Source organism: Apus apus, chromosome 5, assembly GCF_020740795.1.
Source record: "Apus apus isolate bApuApu2 chromosome 5, bApuApu2.pri.cur, whole genome shotgun sequence".
Classification (NCBI taxonomy): domain Eukaryota; kingdom Metazoa; phylum Chordata; class Aves; order Apodiformes; family Apodidae; genus Apus; species Apus apus.
The window spans coordinates 8,763,149-8,789,652 of record NC_067286.1 but is presented as its reverse complement, the minus strand read 5'-3'; the positions used below and the strand labels follow the sequence as shown (position 1 = coordinate 8,789,652).

Genomic DNA, 26,504 nt, shown 5'->3' with positions numbered 1-26,504 from the left:
AGTTTAGTAAGTTTTAGATCCTCCTGTACTCCGAGTAAAATCCCATGAATGACACTGCTGTAAATACATTCTTGTGTCAAACTGTAATTAATATTTTAAAAGGTTTTAATTGTTTCCTTTCATAGGCTCTCTTGCCTTTCTTCTAAGGAATGTATGACAACTTGTCTCATCTTTTCTATACCATTTTTACTATATTATAAACTTCTTTCTCTCTTTGCTTGCAAAAGTTAATCTAATTTATAGTGCCTCTCACGTGGAAGTTTTTCTGTGACACAGCTGTCACAACTCTCCATGTCTGGACCGATTCCTGTTAGTTCTGTATTCATTTTGAGAGGCAGTGGATAGACCAAATACAAACTATGGCACCTAGATATGTTATGAAATTGACACATTTTCTTTGTGTGCTGTTGTGTGTCTATGTGGTGGGCAGCTATCACTACTGAGCAGAACAAATTATTTCCTTTTTAAGTTTTAAAGAAAGGAAGACCATTTTGCAGGGACCATAGCATCCATTTGAAGAAAAGTATATAGGACAATTACTGTAACTGTCAGCCTAAGCCAATAGTTAAAAAAGATAAACATGCACCTTTAATATTATTGAACCAGCATTACTGAAATTACTCCTTGGCATCGTTGTGTAATCACGTAGGCACTGCTTTGGGTTTTCAAAATCAAATCAAGAGAGAAATCCTCCTACATACAAAACACTTCAGTTTAACTTAGTTTTGTTAATATGCATGCATCCCATGTCTTTACATGTAGTATTTCTATATGGCTATTCCATGTCCACAGTCTGTATTTTAGTTAAATGTCTCATAATGTCTATTTTTATGCATTAAGGGCTGGCTGGAGTACCAAAGATTTACTCTCAGCATAAATCTGTGAGGAAATATTTATAAAATATATTTCTTGCACCAGCAAGACTAATAAGCAAACCACACTGCAAAAATGAAAACTAATATACACTTTATATTTTTGTTGTTGTTGTTTTAAAAACCAAACCAAGGTTGACTTTCCATTTAGCTCAGAGTGCATCACTTGGAAGCCTTGTGTTTTGTTAACAAGGATGAACATTACATGCTCTTAGCTCCTTTTTGTCTTTGCAGCTAGTAAACTGAGTACTTTTGGACCTCTTCTTTACCATCATATAGCGCTCCTGAATTCCCCCTCCACAGAGTGTAGAACATTCTGTCCAAGCAGTCCATGGTTTCAGCCTACAAACTGAAAAAAATAAGTCATTCAATTAAGTTGTTAGTATTTCAGTCTTACCTGCATATCTCAATATGTGTATCCCTATGCATGTGTGCACATAGCTTTTGAATCTAAGGTAGCATATTGCCTAGTGTATTATAGCAGCAATTAAGAAACCCAAGTTAAGTATAATCAAGGAGCATTTGTCAAACACTGAAACAATGTATTAAAAAGAAATTTACTGTCTACATTATAAAACACAGAGAAAATTAAGAAAGTGTTACATGTCAGACAAGCATGGACCTCAATTTAGCAGTAATTTATGTTGGAAAAATATAAACTATACCACTATTTAATATGTTTTATTTATTTGTGGTATCAGTGCTTAATTATACTGTCCCTTACTGAAAAAGCAATCTGAGCAGATCTCTCAGAGCAGCCTGAGTCTGAATCAGGTTATTGAGGTGGAAAGCAGTTTTGAAATTCAGCATCTGATCCAGGAACAAATACTTCCAGAGTTCAAAGGTAACTGGATGCAAAGATTATCACCCAGATCTGCAGAAACTGCATCCAGTCCTTTGCCAGGTGTAAATTCTAGATTTTCTTCAAATTCCGCACTTTGTAGGGAAGAAGCTAAAGTATCTCAGAGATGGGACGTGGACAAATGTGAGCCTTTCTCCATTGTGCCCTAAATTTAGGGCACATGTTTCTGGTGACAGGCAAACACCAAAAGCAGCTCTGCTTTACTTGATGGCTAAAACCCTCCCGAGACTGAAATGCTGAAAATGTTCTTGCAGCACCAAGCAGAGCTGCTCACAAACTCCTGTTATGCAGAAAAGACAAACAGACATGAACATACTAAATGATGGTTTCACACTCACCTGGATACTGCTCACTATCTGTATTTTTTTTTGCTTGTTCACTTCTCCTTTTCTCCCGGGCCTCTTTCCAGCGCCTTTTTTCCATACCTGGGCCTCTCAGGCATTTCCTTAGTCGACATTTTGTACGTTGGACAGTTTCTGGGCATGCTGTTCCACCAAACTGTGGCTCTATTTTAATCATTCTTGTCCTGATCATATGGCCCTTTCCACATGAGGTGTTGCATTCGGACCACTGGGACCACTCTGTTAGTTCACAGTCGATGGCTGCAAAGAATGAGAAATAACACACAGAAGTACTGAGATTTAAACATAAGGTCAAGAAGAAACAGACAGATGTGCCTAATGAGTTTTTACATTATAAATACAGGAATTCAACTGAAGTCTCCAGTCTTTTCAGTGTATTTTGTGAGGCTACATTTCTTTTTCAAGAGTGGTGCTGGCAGATCACTGAAATTCCAAAAAACCCCCATACAATTCTCCTGTGCCTTCTTCAATTTTCCTTTCTGTACACCCATACATCTGTTTTATAATGAAAAGCTGTTAAAATTGAGTTATATTTACAAAGAGTCTGACACCTCTGAGATCTAAGCCTTGCTTTACTGGTAGTGTTACGCAATAAGCAAGATTCATTAATACCATTATGTCTTAAAACTCTTGGTCTTTTTAGCACTGCTTAAAACTCACAGCCCTACTGAATAATAGTCAAAATGATATTTCACATTATTTAAGGAAAGCTGAATTAGCAAATTACAGTGTAAAAACCTTTTCTAGCCAATACTTACTGTGAAAAATAATGTAATTAGTTATAAAGCCTCATAAACCAGCTGGCAACAGGACAGTAAAAGCAATAATTTCTTATTCACTAGCAGTGCCTTAGACTGTCTCACTTCACAAAGACTGAAAAGCAACTAGAAATTTGCACCACCTAAGAAGTGGGGGATTTTAGTGGAGAAAGACAAAAAAATTAAGGCAGTTGTCTCCACACCATCCACTGGCTCACATATGAGCAGGTTGCAAAGGAATGTAGATCAGTAAAAAGGCTACTGTTCAGTTCAGAGATTTATCAAAGGTGGAACCTCTTTTGTGCACTTTCTGTGAGCTAAAAGAACCACACAGGTGATTTAAATCCTCTCTCCCTCTCTTCCTCCCTCCCTCTTTTCTTCCTTCCTTCTTTACAAGCACCCATTTTACATTTGAATAAAAAATAGGGTTTAAAATTCTGACTTATTTGCTATGTAGAAGTGCACAGACAGTTGCCTAAACTTAAGGTGTCATGTTAAATATGGAGAAACCATATACCCAAAGCAATATAGATAATCAGTATAGAGCTGAATAAGGCAAGCTGAAATTAGGACATGATCAGAGTCCAGCTCTCAGTAGCCAAAAGTACACACTAATACTTTAAAAAACAATAATTAAGAAAAATACACAGATGATAAAAATCCAATATTACTGATTCCCCTGTAGGTAGGACTTAGGTGTAATACAGGGATGGAAAACGAGAATCAGAGCAAGAGAGGACTGGGTCATTTGCTTACAAAATTTATGGAGGCAATTACTTCTCTTGCCAGTTGTAGACCCCTGGTCAGAACCAGAAAGCAGTCTACAGCATTCCTGATTGCAGAGAGCATTTATCTAAGATTTTCAAATTATATTTCATAACCAAAGGCAAGCAGGAAGTAATTGTCCATAACTTTTCTCAGATAAAAGAACTGTTGCAAGCATCTTAGAACCAATACTGAAAATGGTGGTAGTTTTGACCCATGGACTGCAACACATGTAGTTAGCCTCCTTTTTCCAGCGAGCTGCCCACACTTACGGCACTCAGGCAACATGCATTTTTCTGCTTGTTCCAGCTCCTCGTTGCAGTCTCCAAGCTCAGCAGCAGATTTCAGCATCCTTTGCCGGGTTCGCATTCCCTTCCCGCATGTCACGCTGCAGTCACTCCATTCAGACCAGGGAGAGAGTAGGCAGGGGATGGTATCTAATGGAAAAAATAAAAAGGTAACAAATTCCTGTTATGCATAAATTACAAAGGTATACATTTTGAAAATCAGGCAGGTAGAAAGTGGACTATGTTTTATCTGTCATCAACCAAGTATATTTTTTTGCCGCTTTGGATAAAATAAATCATAAAGCTGAATTATGCTTCTGAAGTTCAGAAAACACTAAAATAAATTGAAAGGTTTGCTTGGTTTTAATGCCTTTTCTTTGCTATTTCTATACCTGTGGGGAATGGTTGATCTTGTCTTCCCCTACATAAGACTAAACAAAATGCCTTTCAAGCCAGCAAAACAAGAGTGGTGTCTTTTTGCTGATTTAGCCAAGGATGGACTGGCCCCTGTTCTACCAGATAAGTGCAAAACAAGAAAAGAGCATAACTGCAGACCCAGTGCTTTTGGGGACTACATAGCTCAAGAAGGTATATTTCAATCACAACTCCTTTAAAAAAACCTGGATTGTTGCAGTGGACAACTGGAAGTCAAACAGATATAGTCTAAAATGAGTTACTTCCACATTTTATCTACCAAAAATCTTCTTTAAATTATTTCTGTCTGTGATGAAAATCATAATATTTCTTAAGAAATTAAAATTGTTAATAGGCAATGTAAGGAGAAGAATGACTGCATGAAAGGAGCACCTCAGTTTCTCAGCTGTTCATGGGCTAAAGGGAGAAGGCTCTGTTTTATTCTAGCCTTATTAATTATACCTCATGCCCCATAAATTAGAGTTGCTTATGTATGACTTGCTAATATACACATCACTCTATGGGTAATACAGTGAACATTATGTACTGAGACTATCATTCTGTTGGTGAACATGGTACTTAATACACAGTCCTTACGGTGTCTAATTTTAAGAAGAACATGACAAAACAACACTGCTTCTGGCTTAGTTATTCTGTTTTTGTGATGGAGCAATGTGTCAGAAATGCTGCCTCTCTGTAGGAGAGGAGAGAAACTCATGGGCACTTACGGCATTCAGGCATCATGCATTTCTCTGCCTCTGTAGTTTCTGCCTTGCACATGGATCCATCAGCAGGAGTCATCTTGATCATTCTGTGTCGTCTCTTCATCCCCGTGCCACAGCTAGCACTGCATTCATCCCACTCTCCCCATTCAGTGACAAGGCAGCTGCTAGGGGCTATTCAAAATGAGCAGAGAAAATCATTCAGTAGCAGAGCTCATGTAATAAAACATCTTTTCGGAGCGTGCTCCAGCAGTTGGCTGGATTTACAAAGCTGAATAAAATACTTACAACACTCCTCATTTACAATACATTTCTCAGTCTCTTCAGTAGGCACTTTGCACATAGAGCCATCTTCAGGGAATTGTTTTACATATCTCTCTCTAGATCGCGTTCCCATCCCACAGGATACACTACAGGGGGACCATGTAATCCAGTCAGACATCATGCAAGTGGAACCATCTAAAATACAGAGAACCATTTAAATTGCTAATGTTAACATAACTGCTGATAAATCTGTAGCTGTCCATTTGTGTGCAGTGTCATTTTTATGCTGCCTCTCCCATGCTCCCTTCCCTGTTGCTTGCTCTGTTCCTTTCCTTTATGTTTCTGTGTACTTCATGCACCGACTCAGATGAACTGCAGAATTGACCAGAGACAGCTTCAACTGTACTCTTCAGCAATTTTTCCTCTGTTTGCCATAAACCAAGTCATAGAGCAACAAACAGCTTTAAGACCTTTAAGGAAAAAGTAAACCCTACAGGGTGTTCTTCACCCTTTATTCTTGATTACCTTCATCACTGCAGCCTGGGCCCATGCACGGCTGAAAATCTTGTGTATCTGGACAGGGAACACTGAGGTCCAGCTGAGCTTTAAGCATTCTCTGCCTCATCCTCTTGCCCTTTTCACAGGTAGAAGAGCTGCAGGCTGACCATGGGGACCAGTTTGAATATATGCAGGTCTCAGGGGTGTCATCTAAAAAGTAAGAAAATCAGTAAATGTTAAGTCTCCTATTTATTTCTCTTTCCTTGGCTCATGACTACTTTACATGCTACATTCTTTCCTCCTCATTCTATGTCCTCCATACAAGCCCAAAAGAAAAAAAGAAAAAATACCAATTGCCAACTTTCATTTTAAAATAATAATTTTTATTAGAACCCCCAAAGGCTTCTCTATTTTATTACTTTTATTGTTATTGCTGTCTTCCAGGTATACATGCAATTTCTTTGCTGTATAAGGGAAGGCTAATAGTAAATACCAGAAAAGATGAAAACCTAAAACACTTTTTGGCACTCAGTGAGAGTTTTGCTCCTAAGTCAGTTTTGTACTTAATCTAGAAATGATAGTGGTGGATGGAACAAAAAATAAATGAATACAGAACAAACTAATTTAAAAGTACCTTCTTCTTTTTCCTCTGGTGCTAGATCTGCCACAATATCATCTATGTTATCAGGCACGATATTGCATTGCTCCCCCTGCAAAGAGATTGTTGTGGAGATTGGATACAGGAAACTCATGTGTGTGTACACAGTGAGAGGGGCTAAAATGGTTTACTGGGAGGCACTATTGCATCTGCAGCAATTGTTCTCTTCTAACTCCTATGCACATTAAAAAGATTAATAAAAATCCCCAATTAAGTAGCTGCAGTAATTACCAGAAGAAGGAGAAATAATACCTTAAAGCAGTTTTAAATTTAAGACACAGTCTTGGTTATTTTCTGCCATTACCTTTGTTGTGGGTAGGAGTGTAGATTTTGGGGGAAAAGGGGAGAGAAAGGGTTATTTTTTAGTTTATGAAGTGGGGTTTTTTGCTTGCTTGAGAATTTTATTTATTATACCTTGCGTGCAATTCTCTCGATGACAACTCTGGCTACCAGCTTGATAGATCCTCCTTCTGGGTCATAAAATGGACTTTGAGGATGATCTAAACTTGTAAGTGGTCTGATCTTCTCTTGAGGAACTGTAGGTTTGTTAGGAGACTGCAATAATAATAATGAAAAGAAAAAAATGTTTAAAAATAAATTATTTTTTAATCAATCTGCAGGAATTGAAACTTCTCCAAAGTTCTAAATGTGGAGATTCCAATGTAAGATTAACTGGGCACGTTCATACTTAATGGTAAGGTGGTTCTATATGTTTGTTTATTTGTTTGTTTTAGGAAGCACTTTTCTAACACTTCAGGATTCATCCCTGAAGCTGGGTTCACAATAAGATGTATGCTCTGTTAGATGCTCAGATAACTACGTTAATTAAAAAAAACCATTTAATATGCTTGCAGAACTGCATTATAATTGAAGAAATTCCTTAGGTTCTAAAGAGACTGGATCTGAATTAAAACCACAAACCAGCTTCTGTCATCTGAAAGTGTGTGGTATGTTGCATATGTGGAATATGCATGGTATTTCAGGATGTGACTGATCTTGCCTAACTTCAGCTGTCTCTGCAGTTTGTGTAGACACTTGTCACCTATGGAAACCTAACCAAGTCAGTAATTTGATGTAACTCCTTTGGTCAAACAAAGGACTTTACCCGAGGATGATGTGAATCTCTTCCTAGACTGAGAGAGTGATGGAGACAGAGAAAATGGATGATTGTAGAGTCTCCTAGTGAGAGAGTTTCAGTCCCTGCTGTAAGGAATAGTTAAGTTTTCCATGCCAAGCAAAATAGTTGGCATTGGGTTGAAAGAGTAATAAACTCAAGGTGATGTGACTGCTGATGGCACACAGGTTTGTATCAAGGGGCTGGGACACCTTAAAGCTCACTTTTGAGCAATCAGTCCATTTATTCAATAGGTGAATATAGTATCCCAGGCCAATGCAATATTATATCATTAATAATAATGCTCAGGGAATTCAGTCACAACAACTGACAGTTACTGTAGCTAGCATCTATCTAAATTACTTTTAATTCATTATAACAAATTTTTTTGTTAGAGTAGTATAAAGGTATATATGGTGTTACCAGGCATCCAGTAGCTTTCATTCTTCACTGCTTTAAGGTAAAGTTTAGCTTCTGCATGTATTATAAATAGCTCACATACCTCATAAGTTACACCACTGTCTGTGCCAGCATCCCAGGGAATTAAATCCTGGACGACTTTCTGAACCCAGCCACAGTCCTTGGTACAGAGGTCTTCAGCAGACAAACCCACGTTCCAGTCCGGGCTGGGGCCAAGCATGGTGAGGAAGGACATCAGGTGCCGGTGACGATCGACAGAAAACTCAGCAGAGGGAGCAGCTCTCCTGCAAATTGGCCACAGGAAGGCTGTTAACTGAATTCAAGTTTGCTGTTAGAGAGCAATGAAGCTGGTGCTTCAAACTGGGAAATCCAGAACACTGGCGTGACACCGGCTGCTATGTAGGGATGGAGGAGCCAGAAAGGACCAGAGCTCCTACTCAGCACTTCAATTTCAGTCTCCACGCACCACCTGAGAAACTGCTTTGACTTCATTCAGTAACATATACAAGGTAATGGCTGAGAGAAAGTTGTAGCAACACAGAGCTGCAGCAGTATGCCTCGGTCTTAGTTTTTTAATAATTAAAAATCTGTCACAATACTTAGAAAATTTGAATTGAAATAGCAAGGAAATGCCCAGAGGTTTTGTTGCTGGAATATTTTTGTGTGTCCCCCCCAAGACAATAGAAATTCCAGTGCCAAAAGTGCTTATAAGTACTACTGTGTGTGTGTGTGTGTCTGTGAGAAAAAAAAAAAAGCACTAATTAGTACAGTTTTAGTGCTCATGTAAGTGAGAGATTAATGGCCCTTGCCAGCACTAGAGAGTTCAGCCAAGACTTTTGCAGGTTTCTGCCAGTGTATGTGAAAATGCCTCTATTCATCCAGCCTTTGTCAGCCGTTCAGCCATTCCCTGAGGAAGGAATCATGCTGAATCATGCAGTGCTTTGAGATGCTGATGGGCAACTATCACATTCCTATGCAAACAGAAAAAACAATCAGGCCTGAACTGGAGGTTTCTGTTCACAGATGAAAAGCCCATCCTCTTCATGGCATCTTTTTCATGAGCAACAACAAATGTGGAGTTATTTAAAGTATGATTTTGGCAATTCTGCCTTAGCAAATTCTGGCCTGATGTCCACCCAAATTTTCTTCAGTTACAGGACTTGGATCAATACAGTGTTAAGTTGGGGGTTGGTGGGTTCTTTTTGTTTTGTTTTATGCCAAAACATGCTTTGTGAGCATCTGACATGTTTATTCTTAATGTAAAAGGGGTTTTCACAGTATTACTCATCTTCCCTTTCTGGGTTAAGTAGCTGTATAGATAGATAATGCACATACACAGTTCTTCTCTAGACATAGGGAGTTTATTCTTCCTATAAATTCTTATGTCTCTGTAAAAACACGGCATTTCATTTGTGTATTTATTCCGGGTCATAGCATTCTCAGCACATTAGAAAAAAGAGAGCAGCCCAAAGACAATGATTTTGAGTACTTACCATGCAGTTTCAAATGTAAGATGTCTAACTTAGTATACCTAGTTCCCCTTCAAGAGGCAAGCTGCAGAAGCAGGCACTTGCCACTGGGTAAAATGTTCCGGCCACTTCTATTCCAGAGTCTTCAGAAGTCGTTTCTTACTGTGTAAACTGTCTTACATTGAATTAAAGACGCTGAGTAGAAGAGTTTCTAAGTTTGATGACATTAATCCTACCTTTCCCAAAAAGAGGTTAAAATGAGTTTTTATTGGTTTTGGTTTTTTTTTTTCCATGACAGATAGGACTCTGATTTCAATGCAACAATTTGTCTAATGTAAAGTAATAAAATAATGACTAACAGTATCAACTTTGCTCTGTGAATACAGTATCCTGATACATTTTTCAAGTACATAGCAGTGATTATTCTGAAACAAGTCTGCTAGCTGACTTCAATTAGTTAAAGGATTTACTGCATCATAAGGATTTCATAGAATTTCCTACAGGAATTTTATATTTTGAAAAAATGCACAGCAGAAATCTAACAGGACACAATAGAAATAACAGAGTTGTGTGTTTGTGTGACGTTAAGAATATGTCTAATGTGGACATTGCAGTCTACAAACACAGGTCAGCTCTTTCAGGGGAAAAGCAAGGGCAGAGTGGAACTGCTCACTACTGGGTCTGGCCCTGAGCTGGTACTGCTGTTGGTTGGTCTGTGTTGTGTGACAGCAGGTTTCAATGCTGGGTGCACACACGCCCTCAGGTGACACAAGAGAGGCAGCCACACTTGCACCATTTAAAGGCAGAGGGTTGGAAATCCCTTTACTACTTTAGACCCGTTGTAATGGAAAATTTTTGTCACCTGTTATGCTTGTGATAGACATGTACAATTACGGCTGTGAATGCTTTGTTAGGCAAGTAAATATTAAACATGTTATTAACATAAATCTACATTAATTCTGTTTTAAAATTATATCAATATTGAAAATGTGTAAAGAAACACTTTAGTAGGAGATACTCTTTGCTACAAGCCTTTGGATGTGTTAAATTGTATCAGTAACACTGAGCCTCCCATAATTTTCCAGTTTCAGAGCACTTCACAAAAATTACGTTATCTTCTGCTCCTAATTTAAGACAGTTATTTTTGTGGCCATTTTACTGTGTTTTATTCCATAACTGTCTAAGACAGAAATATAACAATTAATAGAGGATGAAATGGGCAAGTTTTCTTCTCTCCCTCCACTCTAGCGCAGACACGCACATAAACTTTGTCTGTGGTGCAGCACAACATGCTAGTTTGGATATTGTAAAATTCTTATATGCAGGTTTAAGAATGAAGTATTTTAATAGGTGTTATCATAAAAATGTATTCATTGCACTTGCTACTTTATTCTATTAACTAATTTCTTTGTGGATACTTGTAAGCAGGATGCATACAACTTTGAAGCACAATTGGATCATGTTGCCCAACATTCAACATTCACAGTCCTTGAGCTGCTGTAATTAAGGAAGTGAAGTGGGCTGATTTAAGGCACAGTTTATAACTGCCACCTCAGCATATGTTTCCAGTATCCACATGAAGGATGAATTTATGAAGCTGGCAGGAACCTAAATCCTTCCACGCATACTTCAACACTATATCTGGCTCGAGTGTCCTGATATTGGCCTGTGGATCTTTCTGAAGGAAACCAGTGTAAAAATGTACTCAAGTGTGCCCTAAAACTGATCTTTTCCATTTCTGTAGTTGATGCACCAGATAAAATAGGAATGTAGACCATCTGCCTTATCTCTGCTTTCAATACAAGAATATATTGCCATTTTAAGGCTTTTAAATTTTAAGTAAGTGTTCTGCAAAAGGCTGAGCATGTTTGGTAATGGTCACAGGAAAAGCCTTTAGTTTGTAAGTGATGTGAAGTTGCTGTAAGAGACAAATGCTTTCCTTTTCCTTTCCCTACACAGGTACATGCATAAAAACAGTGATGAATACAAGTTACAAAGCAAATCCTAAATATGAGGTAAGTTCTAGGTGACAACCTTGGGAGTACCAAATGGCTGGGGAATCCTGCTTCTGTTGGCTGACAGCACTTTGCCACTGTGAGCCTGATCAGCCTGGTGACAACTCTTGTCACATAGTCTAGAGTAAAGCACAGTACTAGATGGTGTCCTGCATCTGAATGTTTTCAATTTTCTCAATTTTTATTTTATTTTCATTTTGTTACCATGATTTGGATCTCCAGCTACAGGGATGCCATATGCTGAGCAGCATGTGAAAATGCTCTTTTATTCACCAGGTTTTTTGTTTTGGGTTTTTGTTTGTTTGCTTGCTTTGTTTGGTTTTGGTTTTTTTTAAGGTTAGAAGAGCACAAACATTATTTTGCTTTACAAGTTTTTCTCCCTAAGTGACAATCTGGTTGCTATCACTGCTGGGGATACAGGGTTGTGCGTGGGGGGTGTGTGTTAAGAAAGCCTTTGACAAACCAACAGAAAACTCAACTTGCTGCATGACATATTTTTGGGTGTTGCATCAATACTGTTGTGTCTTATTGATATCCCTGTAAAAGTTACTAGGGCACATGTAGGGAAGTTGGTTGTGTAGAGTTACTAGATAGAAATAGCAAATATATATATAAAAAAATATTTTGCAGAATAAAACTCTGAGGTTACTTTTGGTTTAATATTTGATTAGCATACGAGTAAAAGAAGTAGAAAAAAGAGGAGCCCAAGCATGTACTAATCTTGCCTTTCTGGTACTAACTAGCTCAACAAATGAGGCTGTTGATAGGGCTGAGTTTGTACCACTGGAATCAATGTGAATTTTCCTACTAGATGCTATGTGCACTATACTGGTACAAGAAAGCCATTTGCCTCACGTGCATATAGACTTTTCCAGCAACACAAAAGCCTATTATAAAAGGACGGATCTGAACATGAAGATCAGCTGTATTTCCACTGCAAAGTGCAGTGTAGTGCAGAGAGTCTCCTGCCACTCTCCAGGCTGGCTTCTGGAAGTGATTCTAGCTATGGCAGCACAAATGCAAGTATTTTTTTCAAATAAATTAAAACAATGTATTAGATGCTTGTTATGCAGCAATGGAGGAAAAGCCAACAGCCTGAAACATCTTCTGAAATATTGAATTTGTACAGTGCTTCATGGTTAACCAAGTTCTGACTTTGGGTGTGGGTAAGAAATGATGTTGTGATTAAGTGGGTACATTAAAGAAAACAGGAGAGCACAGAATGGTAGCTGGGATGATAGCTGTTTGAAATCAAACTCTAATTCAGGTAGTCATAGATATTTTATGCTTGGAAAAATAATCTGATTGATTTCATGGGTTTAATAACAACATGGAGCATATGGTAGTTTGAAATGGCTTAAACCTCTCCAGGTTTCTTCAGAGCTGTATTAAGGTATAATCATCATAAGCCTGTTATTAGGGTCTGGATACTAGATTTGTTTGGGTATACCAGGATCTGCTCTCACTTGTGCTAAGGACAAAGTAGAAGCCTTTTTAGTTAGGAAGAAAAAGTGCAAACAAAAGAGAAGCCAGTCCCAGTCTGATTGGTGGTAGGTAGTTGAGAGTATTGTGCACCACATTGCCACTGGTTTAGTGTCAGTTCTAGATCGTGCTGGTGATGTGAAAACACTTTTTTTTGTTAAGATAAGAGATGAGTTGTTTACATAGACCATGAAAACTGCATATTTTAGGGAAACAGTAAATTTCCCTAATTAATGCTTATTATATTATTTTATATATAATTAGGGAAATTATATATATTTCCCTAATTGAAAAAATGCCTATTATACCTCTAGTTAGCAAAACTGACATCCTTACTTTTGGAGGCTTATGCTATATCACAAATGCTATATCACTTTCCAGGATGAGCACTCTTCTTTATTCATCTTTAGAACTTTTTGCTATTGATACAAATAACATTATGAGCATGGAAACACACTTCACACCCTTGAACTTCCAACTCTGCACCTCCTGCCTACTAGCAGCACCTACACAACATCTGTTTTGTTCAATAAACTTTAAAGCACAACATCCTGAAAACTTCACTGATTTCAAAGAAACAAAATTGTATGGAAAATACTATGCTAGAAGCCTGCAACTAATACAACAGCTTAGATTACATATTTAGATGACATATTTTTAAGAAAACCATTAATGAAGTGGTGCAAAAGAATTAAGACCATTACATGGGCAACAAAGTTTATGTGCAGGCATGAACACCTGAACATAAAATCAGAATTTCAGAGCTGTACAGAAGGAGAGTGAGAATCCTTCACAGGGTGGGTAAGCATTTCATCTAATGAATAGCTTGAACATGTGCATGGCCCAAAAGAGCCAGGGAAAATAAAACTACAGTAAAATGAACATTGAGACAATGACATTTGACTGACATCCATATGAAATGCACTTTAATGCCAAGCTGTTGTTGTGTCTGAGCAGAAAATTGGAGGAGGTGACAGTAAGAGTTGGCTTTTTAATTTCATAATGAAAGAAAAAAGAAAGCCACAACAAATTCTTACACCTTTATCATTTGGACAACAAAAAGACCTGCATAACAACTTCCTTCTTTCCTCTTAAAAATGAGAATGTTGCCTATAACCAGCTAAAAGAGATGGGTATGTAATAGCATACACAGCTAAGGGATTACATCATTACAATTTACCTTAAAACCACTAATCAGCATAAATGCTGTTCTAAAATACCATTAATCTGAATATTTTTTAAAAGCATTACAAAAGGAAGGGACTTTGTGAAGTTCATCCTTCAGACACTTCCATATTGTCATCTAAACATATCTGGAATGCTACGTGAGATAATAATGATACATTATTTCTTTAATATACCAGTTATATTTTTAACACCTTCAGAATGGCAATGGTGATACCCTGACACTATGATTAACAAATGTGAAAAGACTTTCCTCACTAAAAAAAATTTCAGATATCTCAAGTTAGGATTGCAGTTTCTGAAAACAGCTGATTTTTTGGTGTGTTCTTCGCAGGTTGTCACACACCAGTTAGGTGTGGTTTTCCCACACGGTGCTGGCAACATTTGCTCCTGTTTAGAATAGCTCCATGTCATGTCTTAGATCACTTGCTGTGCATTTACAATGAAACCATGTTTCAGAAATCCTTTTGCAATATATGGCATTACTGTGTTTTATCTAGGCCAATCTGACTACAAAGCCAAAGGACTCTAACTGTATGAATTTGGGAAACATCTCCCCACTTCCTAGGAGCTTTGGGGCTACAAATTATCTGCCTGAAGTAATTACAGCAATATTTACAAAGGAAATCCTGTGGGCTGTTGTAAAATGACTGTGGCTTTGTATCTGTTTCACCTGGCTAATCTACAAAGCCCTAATCATGCTGTGTTTGTCCTGAGAAACAGTGATGAGAGATGTTCTTCAACCCAGCTTAGAAACCTTCACAGCCAGATTTCTGATACTTTCCTCAGCCATGAACAATATCAGATAAACAGCGTAGACTTACGGGACTGTTTCAGCAATGAATTATGATTTCCTATCAGTTTAATGCCTTCTGGATGTTAGCTTGCAGCAAATATCTCCATTTAACAACAATTACTATGAGGCTATTTATTGGAATATCTCTAAAATTTAAATACTCTTTTAAAAGATTTTAAAATAGTATTGTCATGCATTTCAAAACCATCTATGGCTTTTGCAAGTGTCAAAAGCTTGGAATTGCATTTTACGTTTCTCTGGTCCTTCTGTAATCTCTGAAGGTGTCTAACATCTCACCAACTTTATTAATACCATACACATTCCACTTCATTCAGCATCTACACCAGTCTAACCAACATATGTCTTTTTGGTATTTCTCTGGAGATGTGAATTAGAGTAGATGCTTACTTATCATTACATTCATAACCATGGAAAGACATAACAATTAGAAGTTTGAAATATGGATTTCTGTTCACTAGAAATTTAAATGGCAAATCGTTCCAGTTACTCAGTGAGTACTGACACAAGAATGAGGAGCTAGGATTAGTAAGCAGACATATAACTGCCTGGAAATAATGCATACACCATTACTCGTGAAATTATAAAGGGAAATTATTTTGGCTCAAGGAAAGACAGCAGATGGTTGGAAAATAATCATAAAACAGTAACTACCAATGGGATGAACACATAAAAAAAAAACCACAGGCAAGGATGGTATGGGAAGAGTAAATCTGATTTAATTGCATGGTCATTAATTTCCAGGAACAATTAGTGTAAATTTCTTGCAGTGATTGTTCTTAGTTAAAGTTTTCTGGTTTAATAGCCAACTTTTTTCCTTGCCTAGTGACATTTGAATTTTAAATAGTAAGTAAATGGTAAGTGATAGAAAATGGAACAGCCATATGTGCTTGCTCTGACAAAAAAATGATCGATACAATTTTTTTTTCCTTTCATTTCCAACAAACACATATGTTCTTCCTTACTTTTTTGAGACTGAATTATGAATTTCTTAATGTGGGTGTCAGACCATCTGTCAAACAATGAAGTTTCTTAAGTCTCAATAACGCACGTAACACTTAAGACGTTAGTTCTTTTTCTAAGCATGATGTAGTTTTGTGATTAGGTTTTTAAACCAACCCTTTATATATATATATATATATATATATATATATGAACTATAAATGCAAATACTCAGGTAAACACAGTACTTTTCTAGCATGTAATTCCATACTAGGACAGGCAGAAATTTGCAGCCTTCTGCTAGTATACAACCCAGCATTATTTACTCCTGTTTCTGTGAAAAACAAGAGACTATGTTCTTTCTAATTTAAATGCATCTCTGTAGAGACATTAAAATAGAGTAACCAAGTTGTGAGGGCAGCACATCATGAATCACAAAATTGTCATAGTTGTTGAGGACCTCTAGGGATCATCTAGCCTGCTCCCCCACTAAAGCAGGATTGCCTGGAGCACATTACCCAGGGCTGCATCCAGGAGGGTCTTGAATATCCCCAGAGAAGGGGACTCCGCAACCTCCCTGGGCAGCCTGTTCCAGTGCCTTGTCACCCTCACCATAAAGAAGTTTTTTCCTCATATTTAAATGGAACTTCCCATGTTCCAGCTTGTGCCCATTGCCCCTGGTCCTGTCACTGGGAACTACTGAAGAGTCAGGCTCCATCCTCCCTGCACCCACCCTCTAGATACTTGTAGCCATTAATAAGGTCTCCCCTCTGCCTTCTCTCTTCTCCAGGCTAAAAAGTTCCAGCTCTCTCAGCTCTCTCACATGGTGTTAAGTTTACTCATTCTTGTTAAGTTCCTAAAATTTTAGTAAAATAGAAATTCATATGATTAAAGCTTTTATCTTATATTAGTTATCCAAATATATACAAAAAATTTTGAGCTCGATCACACACACAATCTCAAATTCAGATGAATTATCAAAACTGGTTAACACTGCCAATTATTTAACATAGATTTTAAAAATATGTTTTGTCTACATCAAGTATTTATTTTGGGTTTGGTGAAACAAATATTTCTGCTTTTTGGAGGAAATTTAGAATTTATATTTTAAAAAATCTAAAACCACTAGGAAGATTTTCTGTTTTCAATGTGAAACCTTAAATTTACCATTTAGTTCTGATTCTTATATGAAAGCTTTCATTTTGAAGTCAAAGCCTTTTAACAAAAGTGCTTTGATTAGCTCTGCTGATGCATAAACTGTTCATTCAACAGAAATTACTCCTGCATGCAGCTGTCAGGAGTATACTGACTCTTCTCTGGAAATTCTGAAGTACTTCTAGTCATACAAGCAGGGAACATGGTGGTCCTTCAGAGAGCAAGCACATCAAGAGTGTGGAGGAATGATACACTGCAGGAAGAAAGGATACACCACAGCAAGCTTTCTTATCTAAAACATAGTTTAATCATTAGCCAAATGCAAAGCTGGAGCACTCAGAATCATTTCAAAGCTCCAGAGAGATTTACATATTTGCCTTCATGTTATCAAAAGTCACAACTAACTCTTTTCCTCTATACTTTTTTTTATATCAGCTCGTCTGTTATGCATCACTATTGCTGAATAGACTGAGGGTTAGAATGCTTCTATTTTTGACAATATTAAACTACACTGGATCTATAAAATTGTAAAAGGAGAAAACAGCTGAACTCAACATGCCATCATGTTGCCATAGAAACAAGCAACTCTGCCTGGCCTTCTCATTCCTCTCACTTTGTACACAAAATCTCCAAACTTCGAAAATGTTTCCTTTCATTTACATCTGGATTGAGAGATGTTGGCTTTTACCCCATTCTAGGATAGACTGCACAATCTGACAGTTGGAGATATCAAGAGAGAAAGGATTTGTGGGGAAACTACCTCCAGAAATTTTGAGAAATAAAACAGAAAGACACACATGCTGTAGAAATGACACACACACTGTACTGGCACTATCAAAATTAAATGTTGCCATGCAAGAATAAAAATATATACTTTCTGTAACACTATATTTGGAGGTGGGGGAAGCGACACAAATCTTTGCAGGCTGTCATCATATTCTATTCCTGGGATGTATGTACCCAAACTGCTTAAGTTAATGAGACTTTTAACTATAAGGCTTGAATAGTACATCCACGCTAGTAAAAATTACACTTAAAAAGCACAGAGCTACCAGGACATGGTATCTGGTTTTTTTATGGCTATATCTCTTTGCAGTTGTACATACAGTACAATGCCTAGAAAGTTCTGCAAAGTACCACAGCTTATAATTGTGGGGTTTTTAAAATTCTAAACCCAGAAATATTAATTATACCAATTATAATCCTGTTCTCTTCTGAGTAGTTGACCATGGAACCTAAGTTTTTCACAACTTTTCATATTCACTGCATAACAAGTACTCTGAATAAAGCATTTTTTCCATATAGGACTATGACAAGAGATTTAATCCAAAAAACTGAGTACATAAATCTGAACAACATATTTCATTGATGTGCTTGCATTTCTTCTACAGATGTGTTTTCCCTCTGAGAACCGGTTTCTTTTTGCCTTTGTCATATTTCCTATGAAAGCTTTTACTTGGAAAAAAAAAAAAAAAAGATAGTTTCTAAGAAAATAGGTTGGAATTTGACCACTTCTTAGTTTTAAGAATTCAAGGTAATAACTTGTTTAACTCGTAATTAATGTAAGGAAAAGATCACTTATTGTGGAATCACCAAAGAATGAGTATTTCACATCTACATCAGTCTATGTGTTATCTGAACTCAGGTCCTGATTACTTCTTGCAAGAGCAACACTGTTGGCTGTGATGTGGTGTGCAAATGCCAAGTCATATGTACTGTCTTCCTCCACTTCTTCCTGCAGTTTTGCCAAAATATCTCACTTTTAACTATTACAAATTGTTGTGCATTCCAAAAGGCTTTGGTCTGAAAATGTTTTCCCCCATCAGTCTGAGCTCTGCATTCTGATCTTGTTCTCATTGCATTTTGCTGGCTTCAGCTCTGGCTTTTGCAAAATTTTTGTTCATCCATTTATGCTTTACGTGGCATCTCAAATAGGGTCAGTTTGTGAAGAAATAATGATCTACAGATGTTAAGAAGTGATCACAGGAATACTGAGATCTCTGTACGTTCATTAAACTTGGTCAGACGCAGATGAGTTTTTCCAACTTCTTGATTATCAAGTCATTTTTCCAAAAAATGGCAATGCAAGACCTTCTTTGTTAAATAGCTATTATGACATTTGAAACATAAGTGAAACATTGTATTTTCCTCCAACTTGGCATAAAAATTTCAGTCTGAATACTTATCATGCAGTGAAATGAAACCAATGGAAAACAGGGTATTGTATCTTACAAGATTAGCTGTAATTGATAGATAATATTTCCCGCATTTTTCACGTGTTAAAAAAATTAATCCATTGGTCAAACCTATTCAGACAGGAAAATGACTGAGCATGCTATTTTCCTCTGCTCAGGCAAATCCTGAAATCACTTTCTGCTGTTCTGTGCCAGCACTGAATTTCAATGTGGATAATGACACTGTGCACGTCCTATAAGAGCACAGAGAGACAAGTATGTGGGCATTGTAGTTGAGCCCAGAGGTGAATTTCCCATTGTGCTTTGGTTCATATCCTGAAGCAGTCTTGGAGTCCAGACCTGATTTCTTTCCCATCACTGTAGCCTGGAGCTTTTCCCTCACATTCCTGCTGTGGGTGGGCAGCCACACTCCAGGTGACCAGCACGGCAGCCACCCAAAGCCATCTCCCATCCCCAAAATGTGTCACTCCCTCAGCACTGTTTCACTCTACAAGTCTGGTCCTGTTGCAATATATTCCTTATGGATGTAGACAGCTTAGATAACTATTCATTATGAAGACTTCACAGTTATAAGAACGTACACTATAGAAATTGTAACGCTTTCACCATTGAATTAAAGCAGGGTTTTAAGTTCAGAAAAGACATGCCTCACACAAGATTTTTTTAAAACATTCCCAGTGCACCTATTTAAGGTAAAATATGGGCCATACAATACAATTTTCTTATAAAAGTATATCTATACTTGGAGAAAGTCACTTAGGCATTTAAAAAATACTTTCAAGCACGTCAAAATTTAAAACTTACCTGTCAAGAAAAAAACACATCATAATTCTTCAGAAAAAAACTCATCTATTTTCATTTAGGATAATGCAGAGCCAATGAGATATCAAATATAACCACATTTGACTCATCCCACTTCATCATAATGGCAAGTCACTGAGAATGAATTTGTAACTTAGTCCACCAGCCCATTCCTTGTTTCAAGTCTTCATGCTTTAGCTACTAGCAGTTTTATATCCTTTTATTTTTTCAGTTGTTCATGAAGACTTGTTATCAATGAGACAGGCTTGTACAAATTTAATTATTTCTTTGCTGGAAGTGTTTTTCTTTCATGGATGCAGCTGATAGAAAATCATGTTGGTGTGAATTCATCACGTTGCTGTTATAATGGCAATAACTAGTTTGGTTTCTATGGCTGACTTCCCAACCACGTGTTTGCCAAGAAATGTTCTCACTGCTGTGGTCAAAGATCTGTTGATATACTAAGTTATTAGCTGCAGTTCACACCATAGCTATTTTTCCTCCCAAGAATCCCTAAAACGGTCGTTTAAGGTTTGCTTCAGGCAACAATTTAGCACTGTCTTAGCATGATAGTTATTTAAGTTTAATTTTTAATCAGTTATTTTTTTAACTGTTCGTGCTATCCACTTTACAGTATGGAGAAAGGCTGTGCTCTCACAAATAATATTTACGTAACTACTCACATGAGTTGTTTTTTTTTTTAATAAAATAATCTAAACATTAAAGGAATACTGAACTTTGTAAGTAAAGATTGTGTCTCTGTGGAGCCTTAGAGTACTGTGCTGCTTCTGCAGGAGTTACGCTATTTATTTTATAATGCTTTGTATATAATGATCTAATATGTAATCAATACCTTCTGCAAGGGCCATACTACTCACAGATCTACCACTGTGTTAAAGGCAAGAAAATGTCTTTCAAAAATCTATTGTTCCATCAAAACAGCTTAGATGTCCAAAATAGCAGGGTTCTTTAGAACAGGACTGTGAACTCCTCTTTGTGCATCTTCAGCACCCCAGCTCCCTAAATATAGAGCTGCACAGGTTCCACTGAAGCACGAATGCCCTGAAGCCACCAGGTTACACCTACAATATAACAAATAGTTGTCTGTGTGACCTACGTTATTTCTTTTAATTAAAATAATGTCCCAGCCCTTCCTATGTCTTCACCCTTTCCTCACCAAAAGATTTATCAGTTGCTTGGCTTGATCATATGCTTTTCTCTTATCACAAGAGAATTAACTGCACTCACTCTTCTCTATTACATGGAACTTAAAGGTAATTTAACCACGTGCACATAACAGGTGTTGGAGGGTTTAAATGCAGCTATGGAAAAGTATATAAGCCAAGAAAAGATCTGAATCTAACTTTCTCAAAAGTACAGAGGAAGTGGAAGATAAATGCAGCATTCAACTAATTGGGAGAAAATATGCAAGAAAAATGAGCATTGTAAGGAATATAAGAAGGAGCAATAAATAGTAAGTTTCCTTATTTCTATTTTAACCTCTGCTGACTCTTAGCCACACTAGATGAAATTATACATGTATGATGTATTTTTCAAATCATTAGGTGGAACAGTGTTTATAAGCAATTTGTAGACTCTGTATAATGTGGATAGATGATTAAAAGAGTATGATAGGAGCTCTTCTTATCACTTTGGAGAAAACAAAGAATAAAATTTAAACTACACCCACTGCAGTTGGTTAACTGCAGTTCAGGCTGTATTTTGGCATTCTGCATGCCCAGTTGAACCCAAATACATCTACGTGCATTATTAAACGTGTCTTTTTTTTTAACTCTCAGATGGGTAGTCTGAGGACTTGATTAATTAAGCAACTGGATAATTTACTAATTTCTGATGTATAGTTTTATAAATTACATTCTGATACCAATATCAGCTATTTATGGACAGTGCATTGCAAGGCAGGACAGGGAATCACATCAGTGCTCTTAATGGGATAGGAGTCCCATAACTGAAGGTAAGCAGCTAATCTCAGAATTGTTCACCTAGATATCACAAAAAAACCCCAAACTTTTGTGACTATGTAATGTTTTACAAGAAATATGGGTACAATTTCATTTCATATGACATATTTTCAGTGAATGGATAGAAACTGCAATGACTGCAAAATTCAAAACACCATCTACTCTACTGAGGTTGATCAAAGAAAATGAGTAGGTGCTTTTCAATGAATTTTAGTTTGTATGCTATAAGGATTTTAGAGTGGTACTTGTAAATAATTCTATTAACCCTTAATAAGACACTCCAGGAGGACTAATTCACAGAATTAACTTACATATGTTGTCAGGTCTCTGGTCTCTAGGGCTCTGGGCATTCAATTACTGTTAATCTAAAGCCTCTCTGTTATCAAAGCTGAAAGGATTTGAATCTTCTCCTCTCAATGTTGATTAATATAGATTTAATAAGCAGCATTCAGCTCTGACATTGGGACTCTGAGTTGTACAGAGCAAATGTCTGGCTCCAGAGGAAAAGAAGGAGAGAGGATTTCTGTGAGGGTCTGGTGTGTTGGTGTGTCCATCCTGAGCTGGATGATGGCAGCAAGGTAATGAGACCTGCAGCACATCCCCTTGCCAGCACAGAGCATCCCTGGGATAATGACTGGGAAAACAGGTGGGCTAGTTTTATAATGACACAACTAAATGGACCATTTTGGTTATATGGATTTCCTAAACAGCTGAACAAACACTGTCAGCTATGAAGAGTCTGACCCTATCTGAAATGCCCTAAAAAAATGTAGCTGGTATAAACTGCTTAATTACTTAATCTTAATTTTATAATAATTAACTGCAGTGATCCATGTCAAAATTAAAACATAATACAAAGGAATAAGCAATTTGTTGACACTAGCTTGGCTTTATCAAAATCAGAGGCAACAAGTAAATAGGGAGAAACAGAAATCTTTTCTCTAATAACATCACTGATTGAGGCCATTAAATTATTCTATGCATCTGTTTCTTCTTCCTCTAATAGTCTCTGCATTAAGCTCTCAAAAAAAAAATGACTCCAAAAGTAAGCAGCTCAACAAGAAACCAATTCTGAATATAGCTTATAAATATTTTTTATAAAGATCTTATTAAATGCCAGCTTTAGTTGTGACATGTGTGCCCATACATTTTATTCACATATGCAGTTTAGAAAGAAATATAATTCACATGGATGAACAGGTAAATTAATTTCTCAGATTCTCCACATAGAGATGTATAAAGATCAATTACAGAAACCCTAAAAATATTACTACTGAAAAATTTTTGGAAAATCTGAAGAAAGATTCTTACAATAACATACTTATTTTCTAGGAAACACAAAAGAAAATATCTTCTTGAAATCTTCATTCTAAAAAACTACTCAATTTATTATGAATGTAATGCAAATGTATGTAATTTTGTCCTGTCTCCAGCACAGAGAAACTAAGCAAATAATGGAAAATCAATTTCAACTAGTTCTAAGCAAATTATAATTTACGTTAAAAGTACATTATTGGCTGAACAGAAACATTGTTTCTTAAGTTGAAATCAGTAAGTATCAGTAAAAAATTAACGTAGTTCATGTGCTCTATTTTAAGTAATGTGAAGGTGTTAAAAAAATAAAAGAAAAAAAAGAAAAAGGCTTAAAAACAGGAAACAGGACAAAATATTTCTGTTGGTCATAAACAGTCTCTCTTCCAAGGCATCTGGGGAACCAAAAAAGCTATTGTCGTTGTGTAAGTGCCATAAAATACAGAGTTGCTTTTTATTAATGAGAACATGCAACTGACTTGTAATTATTCAACACATCCTACAGAACTGGCTTACTCACTGTTTACCAAACATTTTAGAGATTTATCTCCTTCAGAGAACTAAATTCTTCTGTATCTCTTCCCTTTTCCTGAGGGGAAAAATCCTAGTGATTGCTTTCTTTCTCTGGCTAATAAATATTTAATTATTCCATGAATAATAGCAAGGCTTGGGCTAAAACGACATGATTTGTGATAGTGAAGAGCCCTAACTGGGTAGGTTGCTGCTTTGAATATTACATCCAGAGACAGGTGTTACCATTAAAATCTTGTCAGGAGGAAAGGAGAATTAAATCTAGACCTTCCAAGTACCAGGAGAGTCTTCTCCATATTGGGGTATACTCTCTATTTCACTGACCATGAGGGTGTGTGGCTAATTTAGAAGCTTTAGCTGAAGACTTCTACCAGATCAGGTCATCACTGATAAAATAGGCAGGGCAACAACTAAATAATGGAAGTTAACAGGATTTAGTTGTGATCTATTGCCTACTAGGGGTCCCCTTGCCCTTGTGAAAATGTAGTTAGCTTTGGGAACACTGAAAGCTGGTTGTATTTTTATGCATTTAGTAATGCTACCAATAGCTATTTAGGTATGTAAACACTTCAGGAACTGAAAGTTTTAGAATTAGGTGTTTACAGCAAATGGTTGCCTAAATGTTCTTTTGTAAATTAGTCTCTCTGTGAACCTCACAAAACTTGCAGCATGTGAGCAAGTCAACATCATGTTTACATGGATAATGTTTACATTTCAGCTGTCTGCCATCTGATGGAACTGATTAGATGATATCAGTAACATTAATGTAGTCCCAAATTGTTATTATTAAAGCTGTTTCATTGCTGAAGATTTCTTTCAAGCATGCAACTGTATACATAACCTTGGGTAGTTTTACACAAGGATATTTATCAGTGACACAAAAGCACATTAAGGCTCTGTGAGTTGTAATGGGTAGAATATCAGCCACAATAAACTGAGATCTTTAACAATGAAGCATAGGATGAGGAGAGAGAGTTCTTTAATTACATTACAGAAGACACTAGAATTCCTTTTCTGACTTAAGTGGTTCTCCATCTAACATCGTCTAAGTAATCATTCAATGACCTACATATGGAGACTGCTTTAAGGGAAGAAAACTTTTGTAGGCACAAGAATAGTAGATGACATTGAAGTAAAAAAAAAAAAAAGTAAAGTGAGAGCCAAACAAATGCTAAAACCTCAAACAGGTTAAATTCCCTACTCATCTGTGGTTTGGCCCGATTCCCAAATGCTGTAATGACAACTCATTGAGCATAGCAAATTCACTGCAGGATCAAAACATCCAAGATACATATTTGCTGAAAGTGTTGCAGAAGAATTCTGGAAAAAAGCAAAGATTGAAAGAGCTTTCACTCAAGAACAAAGGAAGGAAAATGCAAAAGACTATGGCAGCATTTTTATTTTCTCCAGCTAGTGTGATCCATCAACTCAAATTTATTTTGGATCAGAGCACTTTTCAATTTCCCTTCCCCTTTCTACAGAATTCTCTTCTTTTGACTTCTGGAGAAGTTTACTTTGTTGCTGAGTTTAGTCATGTTATCCATCTCGATGCTGAAAACCATACTTGGGAGTATCCTATTGCATTTTCTGATATTCTCCTTGCAAGCCAGGAAATACAGCCTTAATATCTTTGTAGTGAGATAAAAGATAACAAGGATATGTAAAAACAAAAATGGAAGCGGATTGATGGGACAATTTGTAGGGGATGATGAGGTAACTATACTAACTTATAAGTTGCTTGGAATAAATAGCCCTGTCCATTTGAAGTATAAAGGAATAGGCCTCCTTTTCTGCAAAGCTGCACTTTTGAGTGCTTACTGGAGTGTTTTAAGGCTTCAGATAAATGAGGAAGAGATGTTTAAATGGTCAAGAAAAAGAGTAAGCTCTGCACAGAGTCACAAAGCAGAGGAAAACCACAGGACCATGACTACTCACTCAAACATGATGGAGAGATGAAATGGAAACAGGAGGGACATAAGGAAGGAGAGGATGATTTTCTGAACTTCAGATAATTCAGAACTACTATAAAGAAAAACATGTATCACTTCAATCTGTATTGGCTGTAACCAAGAATGGACTGAGGAGGTTAAAAAGGTTGGAAAGCAGTGGTGGTTTTGCAGAAAATAAAAAAATAAATAAGAGGAGTATGAAAAATAATGCTTGTGAATATTTCAGAAAAACCTAACCTTTTAATGTCAGATACTCTCACTATGTTATTTTCCTAGACAAGATACTTTGAATTTTTGCATTGAAAAATATTGCATATAGGTTGACCTACTAAACCTAAAACAATTAATTACCCAACTTAAAAATATAATAATGACAGTACACATGTGCTTAGTAGTAATGACCATCATGCTGCTGGAGACCCCTATCCAAACATGTTTTTTCCTAGCTAGGGCTGCAGGGTGAAACTCTGGCAGGAAAGGAATGGGAAAAAGGCAGCTAATTTATGCAGGGAAGTGAGGTCTTCTTGCTAGTTTTTAAGAATTTGAAAGGTTTTAGAATGGAAAAGCTAAACCTACTTTGTTTGTTTGTTTGTTTTGTTTTTCTTTTGTTTTGTTTTTCCAACTTATTTTTGAAATGTCAGAAACTACCCAGGGAGATGTCTATTAATGTGTAATTC

At 36.8% G+C, this 26,504-nt stretch overlaps 1 protein-coding gene across 1 annotated transcript in view; it reads right to left on the bottom strand.

The window, feature by feature from the left end:
* Positions 1-213: 213 nt before the first annotated feature.
* The window catches only part of SPON1 (spondin 1), a 187,619-nt gene continuing 161,328 nt past the window's right edge, over positions 214-26,504 (bottom strand). The window contains exons 8-16 of the mRNA XM_051622213.1: positions 8,079-8,280; positions 6,877-7,017; positions 6,439-6,514; positions 5,832-6,014; positions 5,331-5,501; positions 5,049-5,216; positions 3,892-4,056; positions 2,073-2,336; positions 214-1,221 (exon numbers count right to left, since the gene is read on the bottom strand). Of these exons, the coding sequence (XP_051478173.1) occupies positions 1,058-1,221; positions 2,073-2,336; positions 3,892-4,056; positions 5,049-5,216; positions 5,331-5,501; positions 5,832-6,014; positions 6,439-6,514; positions 6,877-7,017; positions 8,079-8,280 (1,534 nt within the window). The 3' untranslated portion in view covers positions 214-1,057. The remainder of the gene's footprint in view (positions 1,222-2,072; positions 2,337-3,891; positions 4,057-5,048; positions 5,217-5,330; positions 5,502-5,831; positions 6,015-6,438; positions 6,515-6,876; positions 7,018-8,078; positions 8,281-26,504) is intronic.